Source organism: Hippoglossus hippoglossus, chromosome 18 (assembly GCF_009819705.1).
Source record: "Hippoglossus hippoglossus isolate fHipHip1 chromosome 18, fHipHip1.pri, whole genome shotgun sequence".
NCBI lineage: Eukaryota > Metazoa > Chordata > Actinopteri > Pleuronectiformes > Pleuronectidae > Hippoglossus > Hippoglossus hippoglossus.
Genome location: NC_047168.1, coordinates 2,414,374 through 2,440,705, shown reverse-complemented (window position 1 = coordinate 2,440,705; position 26,332 = coordinate 2,414,374). Strand labels below are relative to the sequence as shown.

At 40.7% G+C, this 26,332-nt stretch overlaps 1 protein-coding gene across 23 annotated transcripts in view; it reads left to right on the top strand.

Annotated features, from left to right (window-relative positions):
* camk2d1 (calcium/calmodulin-dependent protein kinase (CaM kinase) II delta 1) overlaps nt 1–25,509 on the top strand; it is an 83,018-nt gene extending 57,509 nt beyond the window's left edge. For 2 of the 23 annotated variants that reach the window (XM_034615136.1, XM_034615138.1), the window contains exons 7-21: nt 751–853; nt 1,902–1,985; nt 3,363–3,457; nt 4,234–4,356; nt 4,450–4,533; nt 4,748–4,790; nt 6,780–6,817; nt 10,924–10,983; nt 12,567–12,611; nt 13,795–13,843; nt 20,903–20,923; nt 21,167–21,242; nt 21,355–21,449; nt 23,412–23,640; nt 23,889–25,509. In XM_034615136.1, coding sequence (XP_034471027.1) covers nt 751–853; nt 1,902–1,985; nt 3,363–3,457; nt 4,234–4,356; nt 4,450–4,533; nt 4,748–4,790; nt 6,780–6,817; nt 10,924–10,983; nt 12,567–12,611; nt 13,795–13,843; nt 20,903–20,923; nt 21,167–21,242; nt 21,355–21,449; nt 23,412–23,640; nt 23,889–23,892 — 1,149 coding nt within the window. In that variant the 3' untranslated portion in view covers nt 23,893–25,509. Of the gene's footprint in view, nt 1–750; nt 854–1,901; nt 1,986–3,362; nt 3,458–4,233; nt 4,357–4,449; nt 4,534–4,747; nt 4,791–6,776; nt 6,818–10,923; nt 10,984–12,566; nt 12,612–13,794; nt 13,844–20,902; nt 20,924–21,166; nt 21,243–21,354; nt 21,450–23,411; nt 23,645–23,888 lie in introns of those variants that run through there. The other 21 variants (XM_034615133.1, XM_034615134.1, XM_034615141.1 and 18 more) reach the window with 13 other exon arrangements.
* Nucleotides 25,510–26,332: the final 823 nt, after the last annotated feature.

The following is a 26,332-nucleotide window of genomic DNA, read 5'->3' as shown; positions in this document are numbered from 1 at the left end:
GTGGTGATAGCAGCTTCATAAAGAAACAGAAAGAGGCTTTCGTTATTATGATCTCAGAATCTTCCATCTGAGAGGTTATTTTATTAGTTTCTAAATTTAGTAGACGTAAAGGTTTTGAACTGTATTAGCACTTTTTAATATTCCCCTGGGTCTTAAATTGTATTCTAGTTTCTGGGGGATTTTTTTCAGACTCTCATCAAGTCAGATACAGGTTCATTGTGTCTTATTTATGTGGAAATGCAAATGCATACGTCCATGTAACACTACACATATTTAAAATGAAGTAATCTGACTTGTCACTGTTCGCCTCTCTTACCCGGTCCTTATCCACCGGTTAGGCTTGCACGGCCAACTTGATCGCAACCTGCCAGCATCTTGTTGACAGACGTCCACCTGTGCCGCCGGGTTGAGGTCAGCCGTGGCCCCTGACTTGAACCGCAGAGTAATCAGGCTAAACATGAGTCAGTGGTGTCTGTCTCTGTCTCACCTCCCTCCTCGAGACACTTACAGTTTCTGTTAGACTTGACACCTGCTACACTTCAGCCTCCAGCTCAGCCATTAGTGCTAACTGCTAAACGCTGACACAGTGTATGACATCATTCCTTATTCTTATTACACTGTGAACTACAATAACCCTCCCTGTGGTGTTTAAGGTTACTTAAACACTAGAAAGTCATTTCAATTTTATAATGGAATCACTATGTCAGAGCAAGGTACTGAAAGTTTTCCCTCGCATACTTTTACTTCAAGCCCGAGAACTTGCTCCTCGCCAGCAAGTTGAAGGGGGCGGCGGTTAAACTGGCAGACTTTGGCCTGGCCATCGAGGTGCAGGGAGACCAGCAGGCATGGTTCGGTGAGTACAGACAACTAACCCTAACCCTAACCCTCTTTTCATAACCTGCAGAAATGTTAGGATTCGTATTTTCAATGTTCTTATTAACACAGTTTAATGAAATATGTAATTGACATGGTGAAGTTGTAGGATTTTTATCTTAAAAGGCTCAAGTTCACCCTTCAGTGTCTTGAAGTGGATCTTGTAGTTGGTTTTATGTCACAACTGGAACAAAGCCTGATACTATGTTTGTTCTATAGATATGGGTAAGGGTTAGATGATCAAACATCAGATGGCTTTCTGCAACAGATGAAGTTCAATATCTATCTGTATGTGTGTGTAACTGTAGCCTATTTTTTCTACATTATTCTGTAGCGTGAAAAGTTAGGAAGGGTGTTGATTTTGATGCAACTTTTGTTTTCTCAATGGTTCAATAAACTGGGCACATCGTGTTTGATGGGTGGGTTCAAAATAAGTTTTGGTTAAACTTTTGATGTCACGTATGTGCTTTCATGGACATTATTCATCACTTTGCTGCAAAAGTTGAAATAGAACAATTACATTTTTGGCCCAGTTTTCTTTTACCGGCAAAATCAAATGAAGATTCACAGATGTGCCAGAGCCCAAGAAACTCCCCTGTTACCTCACACCTATCTAAAGGGACTGGGTGTACCACTGCTCTTGGCTCTCATATCAAGTTTGGACTGGATGGATATCAGGTCTATTTCTCTCCCTATCCCCTGAAGGACAGAGAAATAATTGGTCTGTTCCCCCAGCTCCAGCCTCACATTGTATTCTGACTGTAGCACCAGTCAGCTGGAAGTTTGTTTCAAAGTAGGCTGAGTGTTGCTGGTCGTGAGCCAAACTTCTCACCCACAGAGGGATGTTTTCCTTTAACCTCGGCTCATAAACGTCACTTTATTGGACCACTGCTCCTCTCCACAGCTACGTGAAGTGTTTGTCCTTTTACTGGACAACAAGCTTCTATAAGACTTCAATATATAGGAGGGGGTCAGGTTTAATATTGGTCTGCGTGTGTGTGTGTGTGTGTGTGTGTGTGTTGTTGCAGGTTTTGCCGGGACACCAGGGTACCTGTCTCCAGAGGTGCTGAGGAAAGATCCCTACGGCAAGCCGGTGGACATGTGGGCCTGTGGTAAGATTTTCTGCCTCTCATATCTGGGGAAACCCAGCGGAACAGGTTTATTGGTTACACACAAATGCATTGGCCCGAAACAGCCAATCAAAAGCTTTTCCTTGGGAGTATCACGGGACGCTAGACCAAGAACACACTAGTTGAAATCAAGGTTTCTACATTTTTCTGTAAACACCTTTAACCTCAGTATCTAACCCTACAAGGCATGGCCCGTTGCATGCGTACACAATGGAATTTTGCATTTGGGCATGTGCTGAATTACTTTTTTTTTCACCTACTTTGGTTGACCAACCATCAACTGTTAACTGAAAAGATAAAAATGCTCTATTTAAGAGACAAATGTCTTTCTCTCTCTCAAACACACATTAGCCCATATGTTGCAGTCAGAGTGAAAATCGGCAACCACTGCCACATCAGTGGCCCAGTGGACTGTCAAAGCGTGCGTGCGTGTGTGTGTTGCCTGGTGTAGTTCATGTACCACAGAGGGCTCCTGCCTCTTGAATTAATCATCACTGATGTTCATTACACACACACTTTTGATGGGCCAGGCCACCTGGGTCTGAGAGGTCAAACACACTCTGGCTGAAAACACACACTCGTGCTCCTTTCCACACACACCTGTGCCTGCCCACGGGGTCCACCGAAACAATAGCCTGTGTTGTGTTTGTGGTCACACTGTTGCCGTCAGACAAAGGACCTTTCATCTTTTCCTGGCAAAAGGCCAGCCAATGGAAAACCAGCTGTCCCTGATAACACCGGCAAACTTTGGCACAGGTTTGTGTTTGTTACAACTGCTATGCCTGGACTTCCTTCAGAGCATAATTAGGAAGGGAGGCCCACACAGCAACCCTTTGAATATGCATGGGATTTATTAGCACTAATTAAACACCAGCAAAACATAATATTCTTAACATAATAAGTCACTAATCAATGGTAAAATGTGAGTGCCTCAACTAAATACACTGCAAACCAAACAAAACACCGGGAGCATCCTGAGCAAAGGGTGGATCCTTCCTGGCCCAACATATCCCATGATTCATTGCGCTTAAGTAAGAAACTGATTTTCAAAGAGGTAATGGGGAAAATGTCAGGATATTATATTTTTTTATACGTAAGTACTCAACCGAAGTTGCAATCCTTTTACTGTATATATTATTGCTATTCCATTTAGATTTGTCCTTGCGTTTATATAGCATTTTTTCTTATTCTTCCTTTACTGAAGTCTATTTTTTGACTGTGCTCCTGTTTCGCCGTTGTGGGACTAATAAAGAATTGTCTTATTTTCTGTCTGAGTATCCGCTTGAAAATGTATTTATTGAACGTAAATTGAGCTGTCTGTAAATACTAACACACACTGTGTGCGTGTGTGTTTTGTAGGTGTGATTCTCTACATCCTCCTGGTGGGATATCCACCTTTCTGGGATGAGGACCAGCACAGACTCTACCAGCAGATAAAAGCTGGAGCCTATGATGTGAGTTGTATAGTAACTCTTCTCTCTCTCTCTCTCTCTCGTATCATTATCAATGATACATGATACAACTTCTTACAAAAATGTTTTATAATCACAAGTCAGCACAAATGGTCGCTTGGTCTCAAAGATGTACTCATTTGAGGTCAGGTAACCTCATGTTCCTATGCATTAGATTTCCGTGGTGAAACGTCAAGGTCACTGTGACCTCACAAAACATTTGTTCGGACTCTTTCTTCGACATTTGATCAGTTGTCACTTGGATTTAAAGAAGAACTGATTAGATTTCAGTGGTCTAAGCTCATGGTGACCTCATGTGAATCTGGAAAGCAAATTTATGTAGACGTAAACTTCACTGGTTGGTGGAGGCATACTGCCGCGGTGTGGTAATTCTAGTTTTGCACATAAAAACAGACGGCAGTAGTAAAGTAGGTGCAGCGAGTCAAAAAGCTTCAAGGTTTGCAAAGGCTTTTTATCAATGAAGGTTTTAGAGAGGGAGTGCTTTTATATAGCTGCATTTCAGACCCAAATTGAGCTGATTTGTTGCCCTATCTCCAGTCTGAGGACAAGTTGACAGTCGTTTTGGTCTGTGCTGCCTTTGTTTTTATATATCTCTTTAAATATTATTGACAACGGTTTATCAATCTCTGTCGTCTGGTCTGCACTTAGTGAATGACAGGATACAGTGTGTCAGTCAATCAACATGATGAATTTTACAGCTTCTTAATGTTGATGGTGGGGCACTGTAAATGGTTTCTGTGGCGTCTCTCTGTTAACAGTTCCCATCACCCGAGTGGGACACGGTGACTCCAGAGGCCAAAGACCTGATCAACAAGATGCTGACCATTAATCCAGCCAAGAGAGTCACTGCCACAGACGCACTCAAACACCCCTGGATCTGCGTACGTCTCCCGACACAAACGCACACTGGTACATGTTCATTCCTTCTCCTCCTTGAGTCCAGATAAATAAACGCACTTCCTTTCTGTTTACAGCAACGCTCCACTGTGGCGTCTATGATGCACAGACAGGAGACTGTGGAGTGCCTGAAGAAATTCAACGCCAGGAGGAAACTCAAGGTAAGTGACAACAAGTGCTTTTATACAAGATGAGGCAATCCCTGTTTTTGGTCTAGGAAAGAAGAATTATCGTTCAGTTTCTGCATTTTGGGGAAAAGTTAAGAGATCAACTCTTTTTTTCTTAAACATCGGTCCACTTGGCCTTTTCAAAAAAATCTGTTAGAGCCAGTCACGTGTAAACATAAAGGTCATAAAGGTTTCTGTTCCTCCACAGGGTGCCATCCTGACCACCATGCTTGCCACTCGCAACTTCTCAGGTAGGAATCAACCAGTTATGATGACATGTGACAGCAGTCCTGCTTTTAGTATTACAAGACAGTCCCACCTGAAATATAGTGCTTCTGCTTCTGTCTCTGTTACATTGCATATCTACACATTGTTTCAGATTCTGCTCTCTTGAGAGTAGCTGGTATTCAAACTGTTCTGGCCTTTAGAGCCCGTTAAGCTTCATCCGTCCTCCTTTATCATCTGCTCTCAGCAGAGAATGAATGACCACAAGGATCGATAAAGTCCTATCTTCAGGTCCATTTAAAGGGCAAAACATTCAAACTGAGTCCAGCAGTATTGATTATTTTCTCTTTATGACAAATGACAGGCAAGCTTATGGTCTTTTCCTTCATGTTAATTCTATTATTTGTCACTTACCTTCAATCGATGTCAGTGCAAACATGCCGTCAGTGTTTACTTTTGTTCTTCTTCCTTCCCCCTCTTGTGTGGTAACTCATATGTAAGGTAAGAGTCCTCGGTGTAGTATACACTTCTCCACAGTGTCAAACTACTGTGTCAGGTTTGGTTCTGAGGCATGTCATGTCTACTAAAACACCAGTATACGGCTTTCAGCTGACGAACAGTGTCTGTGTGCAGCCATATTGTAGGTAAAACAGCTTCAGACATAAATATCGTCAAATTCCATTGTTTCTGAACTGCAGATAATTGGGAGGTGAAAATTCTTGGATCTGCACCCAATTTCGATGGGCCTTACTTGGCCCATGCCCCATCCTTCCACCAAGTTCCGTTGAAATCCATAAAGTAGTTTTTGCATAGAAAACAACAAATGGACTGGGGTGAAAACATGATCCCCCTGGTAATGACAGTTTTGCTGGGTAATGATGCATAGTCAAATATTAGTCTTACAGGTTGACTTTCAGTTTTTTCAGTTATTTGGGGGCAAAGATCACTTTTGTACCATTTCCTTCACTGAAAAGAAAGTGAACCCCTCTTTTACCAAAGACTTTATGTGTAGGAGAAGACACAATTAAACGCAGTTAGAGTACTGTTAACAGTGGATAATATCCTATACATTCTACTTAGGGATTTTAAACTGGTTTTGAGTCATGGCTTTTGAACAAAACAATTATAAACACCTCCACCTGATGAGATCATTTCATCTGAGCTCCACAGACCAGTTATCACAGTAGGCCACTATAACCTTACTGTCCCTGTATCTTTTCACATTTCTCTCACAAACATTTCCCTCCAGTATGGCTGCTAAAAGACCTGATGTCACAGAAAAGCTGCTGTCAGTTAATAAACATGCGCGCGTCTGTGGTTTGACAGTAAAACCCCTCATTGTCGTAGAGGATGCACCACATTCTGCTCTCCTACCACCTCTGTCTCCAACTGTGCTTGCATGTTGACTGAAAAAATATTAATTATCGATAACAGTACTGGGAAAATAAACTCCTCTCATATAATTTCACCTCACTCCCCCTTCAACTAAATCGTGTTTGTATGTTGTAGTGTGTTTGAGATAAGACACATAAGTGCATGAGTGAAAGTGGGCAGGGGAAGGAATAATAGGAAAAAAGACAAGTTAAAGAGAGAATTCCCTGGACAGTGCTGTGGTGTCTACTCAGCACTGCTGCCAGTGTCTCCTGTAGTCTCATCTGATGAATCTAATTCCATGTGCCAGACTAATGATTCACTAAGTTTCATTTCATCTCCTGGCTTGATTTGCATTTTTCTCTTCTGCTTCCAATTCTAACAGGGCCCTGTCTGAGGTCGCATGTAATTGGCCAAACATGAATAGACATTGTGTGTGTGTGTGTGTGTGTGTGTGTGTGTGTGTGTGTGTGTGTGTGTGTGTGTGTGTGTGTGTGTGTGTGTGTGTGTGTGTGTGTGTGTGTGTGTGTGTGTGTGTGTGTGTGTGTGTGTGTGTGTGTGTGTGTGTGTGTGTGTGTGTGCGCGTTCCAGCTGGCAACTCGGTTCCTTCCATTGTTTTGTTTTTTTCTTTTTCTCAACAGTAGCCAAGAGCCTGCTGAACAAAAAGACGGACGGTGTCAAAGTAAGTCCAGCTTCCATTTCACTCTTCACTCTTGGCTCCTCTCATTTCCTGTACAGAAAGCTTACATGTCCTGTACTACTGTTTTCATATGGATCTGTACCTTCTACTGCACCTCAGCAGCTTTAGCTTCATTTAAAATATGTTTTAAGTGTTGTTTCTCAAATGCTGTAGCGTTGTCTGTGAACAAAAAGCCATACTACAGCCTTGGTAATAAAGGAGCTTGAGGTGCAGCAGGGAAATTATGTCTTTCCCAAGTGGATGTGACACATTTCTCAACAATGATCCCCCTCTGCAACGTCTGTTTGTTATCTGATATGAGGAAACTGTTGGAATAAGTGATGACTAAGTGTGTGTGTGTGTGTGTGTGTGTGTGTGTGTGTGTGTGTGTGTGTGTGTGTGTGTGTGTGTGTGTGTGTGTGTGTGTGTGTGTGTGTGTGTGTGTGTGTGTGTGTGTGTCCCTTGTACTTATATCTTTGTGAGGACAATTTTAAGCATGGAGTGAGGACATTTTTGGAAAGTGAGGACATTACTTTGAGGGTTAAGACTTGGTTTCAGGGTTAGGGTTAAGTTAGTGTTGGGTGTCCTCACTGTGTGTGTGTGTGTGTGTGTGTGTGTGTGTGTGTGTGTGTGTGTGTGTGTGTGTGTGTGTGTGTGTGTGTGTGTGTGTGTGTGTGTGTGTGTGTGTGTGTGTGTGTGTGTGTGTGTGTGTGTGTGTGCTGATACCTCTGAAGTGCAGACAATCAGGTGGATAATTCACAGTCCTCCATTTCTACTGGGCTATTTGTGCTGTAGAAAATAGTTCACAAATTCTGGTCACAGCAGATCTTATTCATGTGACTTAAGGGCAAATCACCTGTTTATTTATTGTGCTCAAATGTTAATGTAAGTTAATGCACTTGTGTATGACAAGGACTGGAGGGAAACAGAGAAATGCTAATACACACAACAGCACATGAGGTTTTTTTAAAGCTGGTGCTTCAGCTGCTAAAAGCTCCACTTTGTTCCCCAGCTGCTCTCTGACTGTCTGTCTGCTGCTGGGTGCTGAGCAGGTGGTGAACAGTGTATCAGAGCCTTTCCTATTTCAAAATAAATTAATAAATGAAATTTAAAAAAAACAGACATCTGGCGGAATCAAGGTTCATGAGAGTGGTGAGGCTTCTCAGTCAGTTTGTGGTGAAACCGAAACCAATGGGTCTACAAAGAATTGTTCTCCCTTCGCTCTCCAAGTTCCATGTTGATTATTGTAACTCTGGTTCAACTGATTTCCTCTCTCCTCTTTCATCAGAGCTGCCTGAATGACTAATGTGTTTTTCTTGTTTTCTTCTGATGAGCTTCTGGTGGTGGCGGTCTTGCATGTTCAGTCACAATGATTACTGTTTGTCATTCCAACTGCCCACCTGTTTAATCCAAATACACCACTGTTGCTGCTCTCAAATGTGTGTGTGCGTATCTACTGAATATAGGCTTAATCACAGCAGTTTGTGATCAACGGGTAATAAAGATGCTAATGTGATTTTATTTTTTTAGTCCAGTTTTGATCACATGAGTAATGGAATTATTGTGGGCTTATTTGATACAGTTATTCATTATTGTGGCAGATGAGCCTGTGCAAAAGCCACTTAACCTGCTGGGTGCATTTTTCAGTATATGGTCTAAAAAAACGTATTTAGACTTATGTGTGTGTATGTGAGTGTTGGTTGCACAGTCACACTCAGATCCATTTCTGTTTTGTTGTGGTGTGGCTGCTCAACGTAGAAAAGGAAGACGGACAGTTCAGAACATTTGAGGGTAGGCCTGAGCTCGCTGCTGCTTCTAGCCAGATCCAGACCCCTGCATTGGGTAGTTAGCTGTAGAAAAGCCCTTGTGTTTAAATGCTCCACACTGCTAAAGGCTGGGGAGGCACAACCTTACTGAGCCGACTGTATAAATCATACCAACTCTATATGTAGTGTTTTCACAGATTCCAGAATACGTCAAGAATCTCGTGGTGGTTGTTTTACCTGCTGATGACTATATTTTTAGACTTGGATCTAAAAAAATACAGGAACTAAAGCAAACTTCTTTTGAGGATGAGTTAGATCATTTTAGATAATCCTAATCTCAATAGTTTTTTATCCTGACTACAGCCCTGGATCTGATCTTGTCAAACAGCAGTAATCATGTTTAATGCCCAAGTGGTTAATTTATCCACCTTTTCCAACTATAAAACTATGTCTCTGTGGCCACACAGAGCTGCTGAGACAATCCACTTTAAGTCCTTTATCTTCTATGATTGTAAACAGGAGGAGATGGGACTATGAGTGATAACAGTTCTGTTTAAAATTAATCTTACCTGAGACATATGATCAGTCTGTCCCTTTGGCAAAGACATTTATTCATCATTTTGACTTTAAGTCATTATCAGCATGCATACTGACGCTTTGTCATTGTGTTTTTCTCTGGGTATACAAATGGCAGGTTTATACAGAAACTGTATCATTATCCAGTGCAGAGTTTGTTTTCAGGCTCACAAATCAATGCCATTTATTCACTGGTGTTGAACGTGGGAGTCGAAATACGAGAACACACACTTCAAACCATCATCTGTGTATAAAAACACCAACTTGCTCTGAACTGTAAAGTAAGTTGTGATTATCAGGTAGTTTAAGTTAGGTTTGCTTCATATAGTGCATCCCCAGCCTTTGAGCAAAAACGTAGAGAAATTACAGACTCTTTATTTCTTTTTCAGCAAAGTGCAAACCAGGAAATGTCTAGATCTGACCCTCCTCCTTGTACCTTCTCAGTTGATGGGAAAAAAACGACACCTGTCATTGTGTTGTAGTACTACAAGTTAAATACTGCTAAACCTTTAGTATAATATCATAGTAGACTCATGGTAGATTAGCACTTCAAACTGTTAGTCCAACATTGTTGAACCTGTTACCTGGTGTTCATCTGTTTATATGAGTCTTATCTTAGTTTTCATCGTTGCATGTCTTGGAACAAACATTAATTTGGTTATTAACGTTCCTGTTTATGTGATTTGGTTGTTTTGTTATTGCAGACATTTCTGATCCCCAGAGGAACCTGACTCTTTCTTTGACCCTCTACCTTTTAATCTTCCAAGGCCACAAGCTCATCAAAATTTTCATTTATCCTGTGAAACATCCCCATTTCTTTTGGATGGATTGGGGATGATGTAGTTGATCTCATGACTTTTTATCTACTGGCAACCTAAGGCTGGTATTTTGGGTTCAGAGTGAAAAGTCCCTGAAACTATCAGTTGTATTCCAATGGAATTTGGCCGAAAAATTGACAAATATTAGCATGCTAACATGCTAATCTAAGATGGTCAACATTTCTCTTTAAACATCAACATGTCACTATTGTCATTGTGTGCATGTTGATGTTAGCAATCAACCGAAAAACATCACTGTTAAAGCTTCACAGAGCTGCTAGCATGGCTGCAGATACGTTGCTTGTCAAAGTGTATTTTGTGAGGGGATTACGTGTCATATTCAGGCCATATGGCATGTAATCTCCTCAAGCGTTCCATCGTGGATCCTTGTGCTAAGTAATAAAACCCGTCAAGTCAAATGAGAACTTCCCTGTAGTTTCTTGTGCAAAGGGAGAATTTGTTTTTTGCCAGGAAAACGCACAAAACCCATCATTCTCATGCCAGGTCCCTTATCCAGGTCTCATAGAGAACAGTTTGAATTGAATACTACAGAGTAACTTGGTTTGCTTCACACTGTCATTACGTCTTCATCTAACACTGGTTGCAGGCCCGTGATAAGAGATCTCCAACTTGGTTTATCAACTCTTCACTTTATGTAGTATGGTTATTTTTATTTATTAATTTTCATTTTACTTTATTTTTCATGGTGGACTTCTGTGAGTTTGATTAAAAGTGGTTGATTTGCTCACCCTGTTCGGACTAAAAACTGAAGTTGAACTGTTCTGTGCTGGCCGGATCAAACAGGTGCGAGTCGCTGACAGGAACTCATGAGCACAATGCTCCACGTTTTCCCTCCACAGCAGGTGCTCGCATTAGTGTTTGGACACTAAGCCTTGTCACTTCTGCCTTGTCCCGCCTGTCTACCTGTCTGTCCACTCTGTCCCTCCAGATCAACAACAAGGCCAATGTGGTCACCAGCCCCAAAGAGCCTGTCCCCACTCCTTCTCTGGTACACTGTCTGCTTGCCTCACTGCCTGCATTTTTGCATGATTGTTTGTCTCTGTCTAACTGTCCATCTGTCCATACTGTCAGTGACATCTGTCCTCAATACTCAGCTCTGTGGAAGTCTACACCTATCTCTCTTTATTGTTGATGGTGATTGGGTATTTTTTCTTTCTCCATAAAGCTTACGGACCTCATATGTCTTTAGTGGTTGTGTAGCATGAGCTGTCCACACACAGGGGGGCTTCATTGCACTTCCATATTGCTGTACATGGGCTACATTCACCTTTGTTGTTGATGATGACTGTAATGGCAGTACTGGGGCCATTGCATGTCAGCTGTCTCTAAGGCACTGTTGCCACAGGTCAAGTCTTTGTTGTCAGTCAAAGTGGAGTCAACACTGGCTTGTTAATGGGCCGAGACTGAGTCAAGTAGCCATATGTTTCTGAGGTCTTTTGTCTTCTGTAAATAACCATTGGAAGCATTTTCACGACCACAGTGACTGAGAATTTGAAGGTGAATCGAATCAATCCCTACAAAGCATAATCTGTTGCTTGCACTTTTAGCGAGCATAGCATGCAACAGAGCTTTAAGCTTAGCTTTCAAATTTTGGGAAATTTGACCATTCATTGTGTTTTGTTTGCACACGAGGGACAATTCATACCAGTCTTATTTATGTGGTTCATGTACAGAGCTCTAGCCAGATGTGATTAGCCTAGCTTAGCATAAAGACTGAAAGCAGGGGGAAACTGTTAACACCTTTACAACCCAGTAATTAACACTGTATTTTTATTTCAGTCTGTAAACAAATGGAAATATAAAGTTGTCAAAGAGCATCTTCCAGCTTTGGTCCCATTGGACAAACAGGCTGACCACATCCTCCAGCTCTGTACTGAACATAGGGACTAAGATTGATATCAAACTTCTCCACCAGTAGCTGGAAAGAAAACAAATAAGTCTATGCCACAAAATGTTGCATGTTTCCTTTAAGGATTTAGCTTTGTACCATTGATTCAAACTACAGTGCACATGAAGTGCCAGTTGGCTAGTCAGCACCGGTGTACAGCAAAGAGCTTTCCAATAGCATACTTGCGAGTTGGAAGCTTCCGTTAACCTTTCAGATTTGTGTTATATCTCACATATTGTTTTGACCTTTACAGGTTCATGTTTGATGTGACTGTAACGTTGTGTGTGTGATTGCTCTGCCTTGCATCTGAAGTCTGTCCTGGGTGTTGTAGCTTCAAGAAGAATGTTGGATGTCAGGAAAGGCAGGTCATTTACCATGGTGTCTGTGTTTTTGCCATCTTGTTGTCAGTGCTGGGTGAAAGTTAATCATCTGTGGTGAAATACTTGATGTTCTTTACCTGAAGTTCATGGAATAGTCACAACTTCCACTGCTGTAACATCCCGTCTGTCTGTATGCTGCAGAATGCTGTAGTGATTCTGTTCCAACTTCATTTTCCCCTAATGGCCAATACGCCGGTTACCCTTACTTCCTTCACAACTTTGATGTCCTTTCCTTGCAAAGTGTTTTCCTGTCCAACGTTTTCCCCTAACCCACTTTTGTTCTGCACCGACCTCTCAAATCAGGAGCCTCAAACCACTGTAATCCACAACCCAGCTGACGGAAACAAGGTATACAGTGGGTCAGATAGTCTGAGGCTGTAGTTTGCGGCTGACATGTGTGTGCCGTTTAGAGTAGAGCCTCATGTTTGTCAAATGAGAAAGCAAGGGGCCATGGACTCGTGTCGCATGCTGTTATCAACTGTTGCATGTCATTCTTTAACTTAATAATGCTCATCCATGTTTACAGTTTTGTGTTTTGCTCTCCATTTTGTAAGATCTCCAGATATTTCTGAATGTAGAAACGATGTAATCTTGTGTGGCAGAGAGTGTGAGACCTTTGACGAGCGGGTGCTGATGTTGTCATCATAGCATCACAGTCACTATTGCCGTTGTGTGACAGTGGGATTATGCATGTTATTGGAACATAACGTAGTCCATGCAACCGTGGATTCGAAAGCTGTTCCCCAAGCCAAATCCTTAACGGAATAGCCTGAAGTCCATCTACTGCTTCTATGTATGGATCTGCATTATAATGTATAATCCATAAGAGGGATGCATGCTTGTGTTTTTTGCTTTGTGCAGTGACATGATGGTTTTGTTGTTCATAGTTAAGCATAATGTGTGTCTGTGCCCAAGTGTGTTAAGTTGTTTTTAAGTCCATCACACGTACCAGTACAATATTCTGTTTACCCTGTGTGTTTGTTAAAATCGGATATTTGTTCATCCATTGTACAAGTAACGTGTCGTGTAACATGAGATGTTACGTATGTGTCAAAGGGATGAAAATAGAGAGGGAAAATCCTGGTCTTTATTCTTGTACAATGTTCACATGTCATTCTTTACTTTATCACATTTTGTAAAAAGTAGTGTTCAATAGCCAAACTGGTTATAGAAAGAGATGCATGTGTTTTGCACATTCAATTATAAGATTGTATTCTCTGCTGAGATCTGAGATGACGTTGAGACAGTTCATGAAACTTGAGCAAGTCAGACAGGTCACTAACAAACCAACAGGTAACGCTCAAACTCATAAAGAAAAGTAAACCCCAACAAAATATGAACCTATAGTAAACATCTATTACATTACAGACCCATTTTCATCGCCAATTTGACCAACTGTTCTTTGTAGAGATGTTGTTGAATGTCTGAGTTCAGCAACAGGAGCTGCTGGAACTCTTTTTGTCCCATGTCCTCAGCACGTCTGTCGACTGCCTGGTTGTCCTCACTGACCTTTTTATGCGTTGTTTCACAGGAGTCCAGCGAGAGCGCCAACACCACCATCGAGGACGAGGACGTGAGAGGTAGGGAAGTTTGGACCAACCAATACAAAACACCACTCTGTTAGCAGGACTGCTCCCTCGCACCTCAGTAAAAGTCTGTCCCCCAATTTTTCCCTCTTGGTTACTGATCTCCTATTATTGCTAGTTTTTTAACTAACAATGTTTTTGACTGCACCCTCTTATCTGTTGTTTATTGCATGAATATCTTGCATGTTGTATTATTGTCTTTTCAACATCTTTCATCTCTCATTGTCCATGCTGCTTATGTTTTCCTGTTGGGCAGTACCATGTAATGAAACCATGTTTGGACTGAGCTATGGGGCCTTGCTGTGGCTGTTCATGGTAATTTGGTGGAGCACACATTTATTTCAGTCAGCAAAATCATTTGAAATAGATTATGTGAATGGACAGCCTACGCAGCACTGATGTTTGAAATCCAGAATTTGAGGTGGGACCATTGAATAGCTGCATGACCAAATTACCACCAACTAAATAACTGATTAGGCTGCTTTGGGGTCCCAGACACTAAGGGCCTGAAAACACTCACATTTGGGGCCCAAGGGCAAATATTCACTCTGTCCAGTTGGTATTCCAGCCTTAACTTAGCCTAATTTTGAATGCAAGTCCAGTATCTTTGTTCTGGACCTCTCTGGACATTCAAAGGAAACATAAACTCCAGACATTTGCAGTTGTGTTGTGAGATACTTTTTAATAAACTGCATAGTGCTCAGGTTTCAATCCTCAGTAGCACAAATAGGCTTCAAGCAGAGCTTAGGTCCCCTGTGTTGACTGCTTTGTGACTGAACTACAGGAAGTGTTAGACTGTTCAGTGTAAGTTTACAGACACTTAAATCCCGGGAACATCAGAGCTTATAGTAGAACAACAGACAGGAACTGCAAAAAGGACCTTTGTGTGTCTTATCGGTGAAGTAAGTATATTCAGCTGGACTTGACCAGGGACTGTAATTGGTTTGTGATTGTGTGCCTTCCTGTGTGTGTTGTGTGCTTGTTCTCTACAGCAGCGACCTTTGATAGAGCAGAGAATCTATCAGACAAATTAGATTTGAGTTATTCCGTCTTTTTACCACCTTACAAAGAATTTTCTCATTCCTGGGGCTCCTCACGTTCCTCACGTTCCCGTTCTTTGCGCATCCATACTTCCAGTATGTACACAGGTCCATTAACAGACATGCCTCATGCCCTTTATAATGGCCTCCATTGTTATTCATGGCTGACGGGATCGTCATTCCTCAATGCTCCAGTAACCTCATTCATCAGAGCTTTGAAATTGCTCTTCTTATTATAGTGTTCAGTAAGATGTGTTCCTTTTTTTAAGGAAAGGATGTGTCGTCGTCCCCCCCAGAAAAAAAAAAAAAAAATCTCTCTGCTATTATTCTCTCAAGCACATATTGTATTACAGCTGCTCTTCTGTCTTACGAGTGTGCTCTCAATCAGACTCTCAGTTTGCAAAGAGGCTTAGAAATCTTTATGAAATTGGGGGAAGATTTTAATCATGACATCTTTTGCGAGTTTCACAGCAGTGGTCCGCCTGCAGAGGAGCTAGTGGCAGGAATGGCAATGAGGGCATATGCTATTCATTAACACCTACATGTATGATGGACGGCTGGTGGCTGTGTCCTAAGAGTGTTTAATTTCCTCCATACTAAATGGATTTTGTAAAGCACTCTGTGTCTTCTCTTTGGGAAGCTGGTTGAGAAGTGGAGGCAGTGATGTCCTTCATAGGGAGCACGTATTTCAGTGGTGTAGGTTTATATGATGAATATGATGTTCTCGTGGTCACCTGGGGGGGCAGGTAAACAAACCAACAAACTGTAAACACAAAGTTTTACCTTCTTAGCACATTTTAAAGCTGTGATAGCCTGGAATGGTGACATATGTTGTGGAACTGCCTTGTGCTCTATTTGCTTGCGCTGTGTATAGCAGAAGTTGAGCAGAGCTTAATCTGAAAGAGGCAGCTGGAGAACTTGGTGTGTGTTCATCTGGTTGTGGATTTTATTTCCTGTGTACTTATCTATAGCCTCGTATTGATAACTAGTCAATCAATCAAATATTATTTGTATAGCCCATATTTCTAAGTATGGTTGTATGGAACGCTAGCTCAAAAACCTGCTACATGTGTCCCAAGCATGAAACTGTGATTGCTGTCGTTTTGACGATCGTGCCAGCACTGAGTGTCGGGCACGCCCAGCATCAAGTGTTAACACCATGCATAATGTGAGACCAGCATAACATAGCCACATGCCCCAATTGGCCAAAAATCAATTAATGCTGACGTAATAGTGGTGAACGAGAATACAGTTTAACCAAATGCCATATATTGCTGTTAAAATGTGACTTTATAAAGATCCTATCGAATGGTTCCTCAAGGATTTAAGGCTTTTTTAGGGAAAGATGTTGCCTAATATACTGAATCTAAAAGATCTAAGATGTTTTGGTATTTTTTATTTTGCTTGGAATTGGCATCTGGTAAAATAAATTTAAACAGTTATAAATAAATAAACACATAAATAAATAATAAATTACTAATAAATTCATAATAACGGAGATAAAATTACATGTTACATTTTTGGGGTGGTATTTATTCATGATATTGTACAAAAATTAAACATAAACCGTTGTTACCGTTGAAAAAATACTCTAATTGCATAGAAATATTTTCCAAATAATACTAAAATAAAGTACTTTATGTATATAAATCATTAATTGAATATAAAAAGCCCCAAAACTCCCAATCTAGGACATATATATATATCATGTCAAACACTCTGCAATGGACGCACCACATGTGGTCGCACCACATGATATTTTCTAGTTCAGTCAAAGTTTACAGCCACAGAATTGGCCACCTAAAGGAAACAAACTAGGTCAGCACAAAAGGTCACTATGAAATTTATAATCAAAATATATATTTTTAGAAATAACTTAAAATTCATAGTTTTTTTGAGGTCATACCACATGATATCCAAATGTGGCAACTACATACCAGCTGTGAAAAAGGTTATTTTTTTCCAAATTTGAGAGAGAGTTACAAACCTGTTGCTGCTTCCATGGGTCCTTGGCAAAATGGTTTATGATGCAACTTCCTGTCTTTGAATGGATTTCAACATCAAAGTCCCAAATTGTTCATTTCTTGATGGTCGCACCACATGATATTTCATAAAATGGACATCATTGGACAAAGTTTGTTTGTATACTATTTTGTACAGGATTACAAAAGACTTTGGAAATCATGCCAAATATGGCAGAAAATAAATTTGAATAGATTTTGAGTAATTTCAAAGAAGTTTTCACAACAGCAGTCATGGCCGGACGGTCGCACCTCATGATATTTTGACACTTTAAAAAACAGAAACATTGAAATAACTAATGGTTTTTGGAAATTTAAAGTGTGTACATATATGGGAGAGGTACTACATATATATGGTATTTCTTTATGTATTTAAACCTTTTTTTAACAGAAGAAAATGCAGTCGGACAGAAAATATAGGCGTCACGTCAATGACCCATATATAAACCTTACACACATTATTTGATTGGGAACTTTTTAACCCTTAGCAGTCTCCAAACAGACACACAAACACGTGTCTCTCTCACTTTGTGATTTCTACCACACAAACACTAACCAGGCATATTTAATATAATTCAGCTTGTTTCTTTCAGTCTGGTGATGTGTATTATAATATTCTGTGTTATTCTCTGCTCTGTTTGTGTGAAAGTTTTCCATGTTGCAGTGCAGAACCACGTTTCCCCTATTGGTGAAGAACCTCAGTCACAAATGTCTGCGTCTTCACAAGCAGAAGGACGGAAGTGACTTTGGTTCTTGATCCATGTGTGCTTCAGCGTTTTGTGCTCAGATCTGTTATGACATTATGATAGTTGGTCAAATTTGTAGACAAGTTGCGTCAATTTGACAAAAGTGCAAAGCCACCTTCACATAATCCAGAGACTGAATTTGTGACATCCTGGAGGGACTGCTAGACCTCTCTCTGTGCTGGTGGACGACAAACCAGTCTTTTCGCAACTGTCTCCTAAACTGTTGGAAAGTTCCTTTTAATAATCTGCGAGGCTGCTGCATCATCGCTGTTCACCTGAGGAAATGGATCATCTCACATCCCTGTTGTTCTGTCTACCTGATCATCTTCCCCCCATCCGAGCTGAGTTGTTCTCAGCTTAAGGAAAGAAATGATTATTCTGAACATTGTCATTTCCTGCTTTTCATGTGTTCTTCATTTCACATTTTCATTTTCTCCATTTCACTTTTTCCCCCCATTCCTGTTGGGTCCACATGCTGGTCTACATTTCCTTCCATCCTTCAACCTCTTCTTCTCAGCACACTCTCCATCCTCCCGTCCCCCCATCTACCACCTGAAGCATTTAGACCACTCCTCATCTCACTCCCATTCCTCCTCTTCTTCCTCCTCCTCTTCCTCCTTCTCCTCCTCCTCCTCTTGCTGGTACTCTCCTAGCGTTTGGCCCAGTGGTCAGGAGTTCGTCCAGTACATCCTGTTGGCACTGGTGGCTGCCTACCTGCTCCTCTTCTTCATATTTTCCTTCCTGGTCTTTTTCTCTGACCAACCTACCATATGCTACTGTGGCCCCCATCAGACCCCCACACAGGGGCCCGGCCCCCAGCATGGGCTGCCCCTGCCCACCAAATCCCAGTGTAAGTTCCAATTTGCAGAGGGGGAGCTGTGAGCTTCAGCCCCTTCTGATATACAACCCATTTTAACAGGAAGTAGAACTGCATATTCTTTGCAGAAGTCCTGAAATTAGAAGATGTAGTCGAGAAATTAGTGTAACTTAGTTTAGTTAAGTCTACTTTACTTTAAATAAAATGCATGTTGATCACTATGCAAGTGTGGGAGGCGACACACTTCACTTGACAGACTTCCTGTGTAGCGTCACTGAACCACACCTAAACTATGTGAGTGCAGAGCTGCTGTCCTATAGCACCCCCCACAGGCCGGTCAGGAGCCCTCACAACACCCTGACTTCTTTAGCCCTATGAGACAAATTGGGATTTGTGAATATGGGCTATACAAATACAATTAGATTGATAGATTGACTTCTCTTCAATGGGAGTTTGCTTTTGACCCCCTCAGATCAGAAGACTGTGTGTGTGACCCTTCCTCACGTGTCGTGGCCCTAGTTTAGATCTGCGAGGGATTTCTCCCGTGGAGGATTTTAACAGTGTTGAAGCTGTGGATTCGTGACACAGACTTTCAGGTGTTTTGTCCTTTTAATTTGTGAGTGCTTACTATTTCCTGTGTTTCTTTTTTGCTTTAAATGAGCAGTGAACTGAGGATTGTTTTGTAGCCTTTGTATGGAAAAGTTTCAAGTTTACTTTCAGTATGTACTTTATAGACTCCTAGCTGTATCAAACATTAATGTGTTTATCATTTCTGCAGTATAATAAGCTTTATTTGGATTAAGTTGTTGTGAACTGGTGCACAGTGAAGCAACAATAGCTACATTTTAAAATAAAAAAGCATTTAAAACGTAGAACAATTCATTCAAATTAGAAATAGTTACATATTACGCATGTATTACAAGTCCTACATAACCAGTTCTATTGTTTGGAGACATTTCCATTACAGAATCATACTAACTATTGTTGAAACACAAGTAAAAAACAAGGTTATGATGCAAATAATATTCCTATTATTTAATGTAAAGTATTGAAATAAGTAGATTTGTTATCGCTAACAAAAACTTAATTAAGTAATCTGTGGGTAACTAACGGGCGGTATGGTACAACTCTCTGTACCATTCCATGTGCTTTCATGGAAAGATTAATACAGGGAGAGCAGCAGCAAGACCCCCACCCCCCCCCCCAAACAGAACAGAGCAGGCTTCAGTGACAACAGAAGTGACACTGAGTAAATCAAACACAGTATGAAAAGAGGGGGAGCTGGGGTGGAGGTGGGTTGCAAAACGGCTTGCAGAGGAAGCAGCAGGGGGAGGCAGGCTGACGCAGCTTAGATAAGCTGCCCTGTTTGAGCTTTGCCAGTGAATGCATGGAAGGGAGTGAGCTGATGTGGACTGGCTTTGAGATCAGCTACTGTAGCTGTCAGGTGAGCTGAGCCTGCCTGAACTAACGCTTTGCTCAATCTGTGGAACGTATAGCCCATAACCACAGATCACATCTTGCCTCATAGGGTTTAACAATCAGCACAAGGTGTAACATCCTCTGCCCTTAACCCTCGACCAGGGTGAAGACAAAAAAACACAGGAACCTCAGGGAGAGTAAGAAGAGAGGGATCCCTCTCCAATGAAGGAGAGAACTACATTAGATGTAGATAAATACACTTGCTGCAGTTCTCACTAATCAAACTGACTCTTCATAGTAAAATCCTCTAGACAACCAGTCTAGTGTTGGGTTTGTGGCTCTGTTGAAACTTCCCAAAAGAAGACATTGAACCTTAAACCACCCTGCGTGTGGGGGGAATGTCACTGTGGACAAACGCTATCTGGACTGTTTCGTAAAAATGTTCAACTCGTGTACATAAGCAACTTATCTAGAACGTTTCTGTCCAGCTGGTCAACACAGCGTTTGCAAAGCAGAGTCCACGGAGGATAAACAGTGGTTTTACTGCGTCAGGCTTTCTACAAAACCAGCCAATCACAGTGGGGTATTCTGTTTTTTCTCTAGTCCAAACGTGTTTTGTTTCTTTACCTGCTGGAGCTGCCAGTTTTGGTCCTGAGCAAAGAGGGAGTATTTAGATGGGAACATGTTTCACCTCCTGGCTGTTAGTGTTTTGGTTTTGGTGTCAGTGAAGGGGATGAGTGCACAGCAGCTTAAACAGCAGCGGACTGTAAGTGTTCAGCTCGCTGGTAACAACAGTGGACTGGAGACTGAGGGAGGTAAAATGAATTTAGTGAGTGTGTGTGTGTGTGTGTGTGTGCGTGTGTGTGTGTGTGTGTGTGTGTGTGTTAAACCTTCTCATTCATTGACTCCACCATGTTACCACTCATCTCCATATTCTAAGTGTCAGTAGTGGTTATACTTTTATCAAGCCTCAACAACCGCACTTATTCTTTCCATCCATTGTCTCCTAGCTTACCTACTTAGCATGAAAGGTAATTTTGATGTCGTCCATGTTGAACCATGCTGACTAACTTCCTACCCGTCTTTCCTTCATTCATACTGTGTCTATTTCATTTAGTTTGTGGCTCTTTCTGTCCCTGAACGTCCCGATGTTGTGATGTTGGATCGGTGTCGTCCTCATGTTTCACACTAACTTCTTTTAACTTTAATTTGTGCTTCATTTCACATTCCTCAGGAATTTTGTTTGCAAATCTAACTTTGTCTTTGTCTCTCAGCTCGGAAGCAGGAGATCATTAAAGTCACCGAGCAGCTGATTGAGGCCATCAACAACGGAGACTTTGAGGCCTACACGTCAGTTCAACTGTTTTAATATTTTTTATCTGAATCATTTCCACATGTAACATCAAATATGCTCAGTCTTTGCATTAATGTGACCTTTTCCTGCCTGCGTGCTCTCTTTCAGGAAGATTTGTGATCCCGGCCTCACGTCCTTTGAGCCTGAGGCCCTGGGAAACTTGGTGGAGGGCACCGACTTCCACCGCTTCTACTTTGAGAACGGTAACAAATTTCTGTCTCAGATGGTGTCGTGTACTTTTATTATTTTTAGATTAGGATAATAATAGATAAAGTAATGTAGTCTAGACAAAGATGGTGCTAGAACAAAGTTTTTATTTTAATCTTATGTTTCACTTCAGTACATCGGACAAATGCTATTTGATTTGTGGTTCTCACAGTGTCAAAACCATGATACAAAAACCACCACTTAAAACTTGTTAGATACCAGGAACAGTACAGCATGTGTACTTGAATATATATGAACATTTCTTTACAAGGTTGCAAAGTCCTCCCCATCTGTTTTAATGATAGAAAACAGTTCTTTTAATTAATTTTGAATCTGGATCCAAAGTCATAGACCATCAGGATTTATATTTGCCAGATTGCTTTCTTGTTTTTAATGGAATTATTTTATTATGTTGTAGAAATTCTTGCCATGTGTAGAAATTCTTGTTTGTTACAAAAAGCGATCACTTGGCTCATCTGAAGATTGTGTTGGCATCTTCGTAACATAAACAAAAGCACGTAACCCACATGTTAAAAGCACATAAGCACCTCTGCAGATATTGGTTTAATGTAAACGATAAACCGGAGTCATCCATGTATTTATGAAATATAATGCGTCCTTGAAGAAAACTCTATGGAAGCCCTGAGAGGCCAGTTCTTTTTGGCTGGATCATTTTTCTTTTATTTTCATCTGTGGAATCAGTTAAAAGATAATAACCCACCAAATCCCTGAGAGGCAGATGGGGGGGGGAAAGACATTTTTAAATTAGTTTTTGTTGTTATAATAGACATTTTGGCCTCATGTTTACTTTCAGGTTATGTAACATTTCATGTCACGTCTCACTTTTGGCAAAAACTATTTTAAAGTAGACCTTCTACCACTGAGGCTTTCAAAAGTCAGGAGAACTAGTTAAAAGAAAAACAATGTTCAATCATTAAACCAGACTTGATGGTTAAATGGGTAAAACACTGAGATTTAGTGACATCTAGTGGTGAAGTTGCGTGTTGCAGCTGAATACCCCTCACCTCACCCTCCCCTTCCAAACATGAAAGAGAACCTGTGGAAACCTTCAGTTGTCATACAATATCAAAAGGTGTTTAGTTTGTCCAGTCTGGGCTGCTGTAAAAGAAACATGGCAGCCTCCATACAGAGGACCCTCTCCTGATGTAGATATAAAGTATTTAAATATTAAAGGGTTCATTCTAAAGTAAAGAAAACAACAATTCATACACTCAAGGTGATCACACACTAGTGAAAACATCACAAGGATTATTTTATATTAAATGTTTGCAGATAGATCCCTTTCACCTAAATCTTACACACTGAACCTTTTTAAGTTTGATCAAAAAACATTTTCTCACTTCCTGACAGAAAACCCTTTTTTTGCCAAATGTAAAATGAATAGATGGGAAGAAAACCTGGAAACATTGTCTCTCTTTCACCTCAGCTCGTCTGTGGAAAACTTTGAATTGAATGCGAGTATTTAAATGTTAAAGTGATTAGTAGCTTTGATCTTTGGATGTAGTCTATGAAATGTCATGGTACTAAAAGCCTCAAGATTACATTTATTTAAATGAGCTCATCATGCTCTGATGAGAACCACCGCTGATGAAGACAGTTTATGTAATGAGGCTACAGGAACACATTTCTGTGCAGGGCTGTGCTGTAAACAAACCCAAGTGGATGTAGAACAAAAGATGGTTGACCTGAAATGTTAATATAATCCCTCACTGCACAGATGATTACACACAGAGCTCGTTTGTATTGCCCCATCTAGCTCAAGAATGAATTTGGCACTGATATTTGGGAAAAGTCAGATAATACATATGCCAATATTTATTTTTCAACTAGAACAAAGCAAATCCCTTACATGTACAGTGACACCTTGTAAATCAGACAGGCTCTTTAATAGACTTATACAGTTTAAGCCTCCTGTTCATGTCTCTCTCCCTCTGCAGCTCTGTCTAAGGGAAAGCAGCCAATCCACACCATCCTGCTCAATCCCCACGTCCACCTGATCGGGGACGAGGCCGCCTGCATCGCCTACATCCGCCTCACCCAGTACATCGACGTCGGCGGCATGCCTCGCACCATGCAGTCGGAGGAGACCCGCATCTGGCACCGCCGCGACAGCAAGTGGCAGAACATCCACTTCCACCGCTCCGGCTCGCCCACCGTGCCCACCAAGTAATGTCCCCTCCGGCGTCCTGCCGCTCTGATTGTCCTCTTTTCTTTGCGTAAAAAACACAATGAGTTGTCTGGCCTAACATAAATCCCAACTTTTACACCTTATCCAATAATTGTATGTGCACTCATATAAATGACATCACTGTTACTGGGTACACCTTTCATATTCTCAATGGGGAAAAAACTACAGCTTCACGTGTTTTTTGTATTTTATGTAATTGTTAAAGCTCGTGTCCTTCCTGTTCCAGTTGAGTTGAACATCTGCGACGACAAACGCCCTCCAGCCTACTGCAGTCAGCTGACGAGACCCCGCCTACCAAGAATCCATCGAATCCCTCAGCCAATCCCTGCCCATAACAGCTAGAGCTCAGCCCTCTCAGTGTGTTGTTTACATATTGTCGCTGCTGGACTGAAGATTATTGTACACGTTGGGGGGGGGGGCAAATTGAGGGAGAAATCGTTAACGATATCATTTTGTTGTGAGTGCGTGGTGGTGTTCATTTCCGGATCTTTCCATCCACAACATGTTTTAATACGCTGAGTTTTTCTTGTTGTTTTTTTTAGATCAGTACGTTTTTAAATAGAAGTGATTTTCAGAGGCGCCAGTTGATTCGTTTTTAAGAGGCTGGTCACACATGTGAAACTTCCAGTTATCATTGTAGTGAGAGTTTGTCATTTGAATATTGCACATATTGAGGACTCATGAGCTATTGTGATGTTTTCGCCTTTCGGCACAAAGACCAATATATCACATATCTGCTTTTTACTCGTGCATCTTTTCAGAATTGCCATCTGCTATAGCTCAGACACACGCTTGCTTTGTTTTGGTGATGTATAGGTTTCGGTAATTGATGTAAGTTGCTCTCTCTCTATCTTTTGTAGTATCCATCTGCATTAAGAATGCTTACTAGGAACCTAACTACATGTTTAAAAAGGAAAATCATTTGGAACATGTTGTTTTATTTTGTGCGTCTGGAGCTCCGTCGCACGGCAGCATGTGGGAAGAGTCTCTCGTGATAGAATGTAAACTAAACTAGAGATGCGTATACTTCTTAAGGGCCATTCTGTAACTCTTTGCCAGTTAAATCGTATTTTCATACAGTGCAGAGCAAATTATGTGAATTTTATCCGTTTTTCTATTTGGTTTTGTTTACTTTTTATATTGTGATTCTGGTGATCCCTCCACTTGTCATTGTTGTTATTGCATTTCTTTAAGTACCCTAATTGATGTTATTCCTTTATTTCACCTGGAATGTTTGCTCAATATGTTCATGCCAATGTTTTACAGCGCCACATTTTACACTGGACAGGACTGAAGTAGAATCACGATGTTCAAACTCGTTCAGGAAGCAACTTCCTGTGGATTTTTGCAGTTAGCAATTGGATTTTTGGTCGAAGTTACCAATCAACATTCTCTTTTAGTCATTGATATGTGTCTATAATTATGTTATCATAGTGTCACTGTTGGGGATTGTAGGCTTCACTTACAGGTTTATGTTTAAACACTTAAATTGAGGTTTTTAATGTGGATATAATGAACCAGGGAATTTAATTTCAAATTGAGGGAAAGGAAACAGTCACATTTTTACATGGAGTCACACGGTTCACTGAGGATTTGGGTTCAGCATATTTCTTTTTTATGTTTTTGCTTATAGGCATACAAGTAATGACATCACTGAATTGTTTAGAAAATTCATACCATTCTACTGTGTGATCACATGTTCCACAAACACCACAATTGTTTTTCTATCATCCTAAGATGCATTGAAATTCCCAATGGGACACTGGTATATAATGTTGCAATGATGGGACAAACCTAATGTATGTTTAAGATATATCAAATAAATTGTGTGATTTCTGCCAAATGAATTGATTTGTGCTGGTTTTATTTATTTATAAACTTCTTTCTCTACTGTTTTAACTGCCTCTCAAGCTGTGTTTATAATATGAACTATTCTAAAGGTATCAGGTCCTCTGTTATTTACCGCATACATTAAGGAGATCTATTTTCCAAATCAATGTACACTTGCATGCTGGTGATTCCATCTTGTTTGCAAACAAAATATTCTGTTTGTTGGAAATAAAATGTCACAGCATTCTCAATAATTATTATTATTCTACCTACTTCTTCTCGTTTCCCCATTTTTATTCCAGTTAATGAGGGAGTGCCTGTTCATTGTGGGAACTGTTGGGTCTGGAATTTTAATATTTACAGTTCTTTTAGGAATATTATAGTCCATTAAGTAACATATATGTCATAGAATAGTCAGGCATTAAATGTTATAGAATATTAAGGCATTTAATGTCATAGTATAGTGAGGCTTCAAAGGTCCAGTGTGTAATATTTAGGTGAAAGGGATCTATTGGCAGAAATTGAATATAAAATAATCCTAGTGATGTTTTCACTAGTGTGTTTCATCTAAATTGTACAAATTGTTTTCTTTACCCTAGAATGAGCCCTTTATCTTTAAATACTTTATATTTACATCAGGAGCGAGTCCTCTCTACGGAGGCCGCCATGTTTTTACAGTAGCCCAGACTGGACAAACTTAACACATGTTGAGTTTTTATGACAAATGAAGGTTTACTCAGGTTCTCTTTCATATTTGGAAGGGGACGGTGAGGTGAGGGGTGTTCAGCTGCAACATGCAAGTTCACCACTAGATGTCACTAAATTCTACACACAACCTTT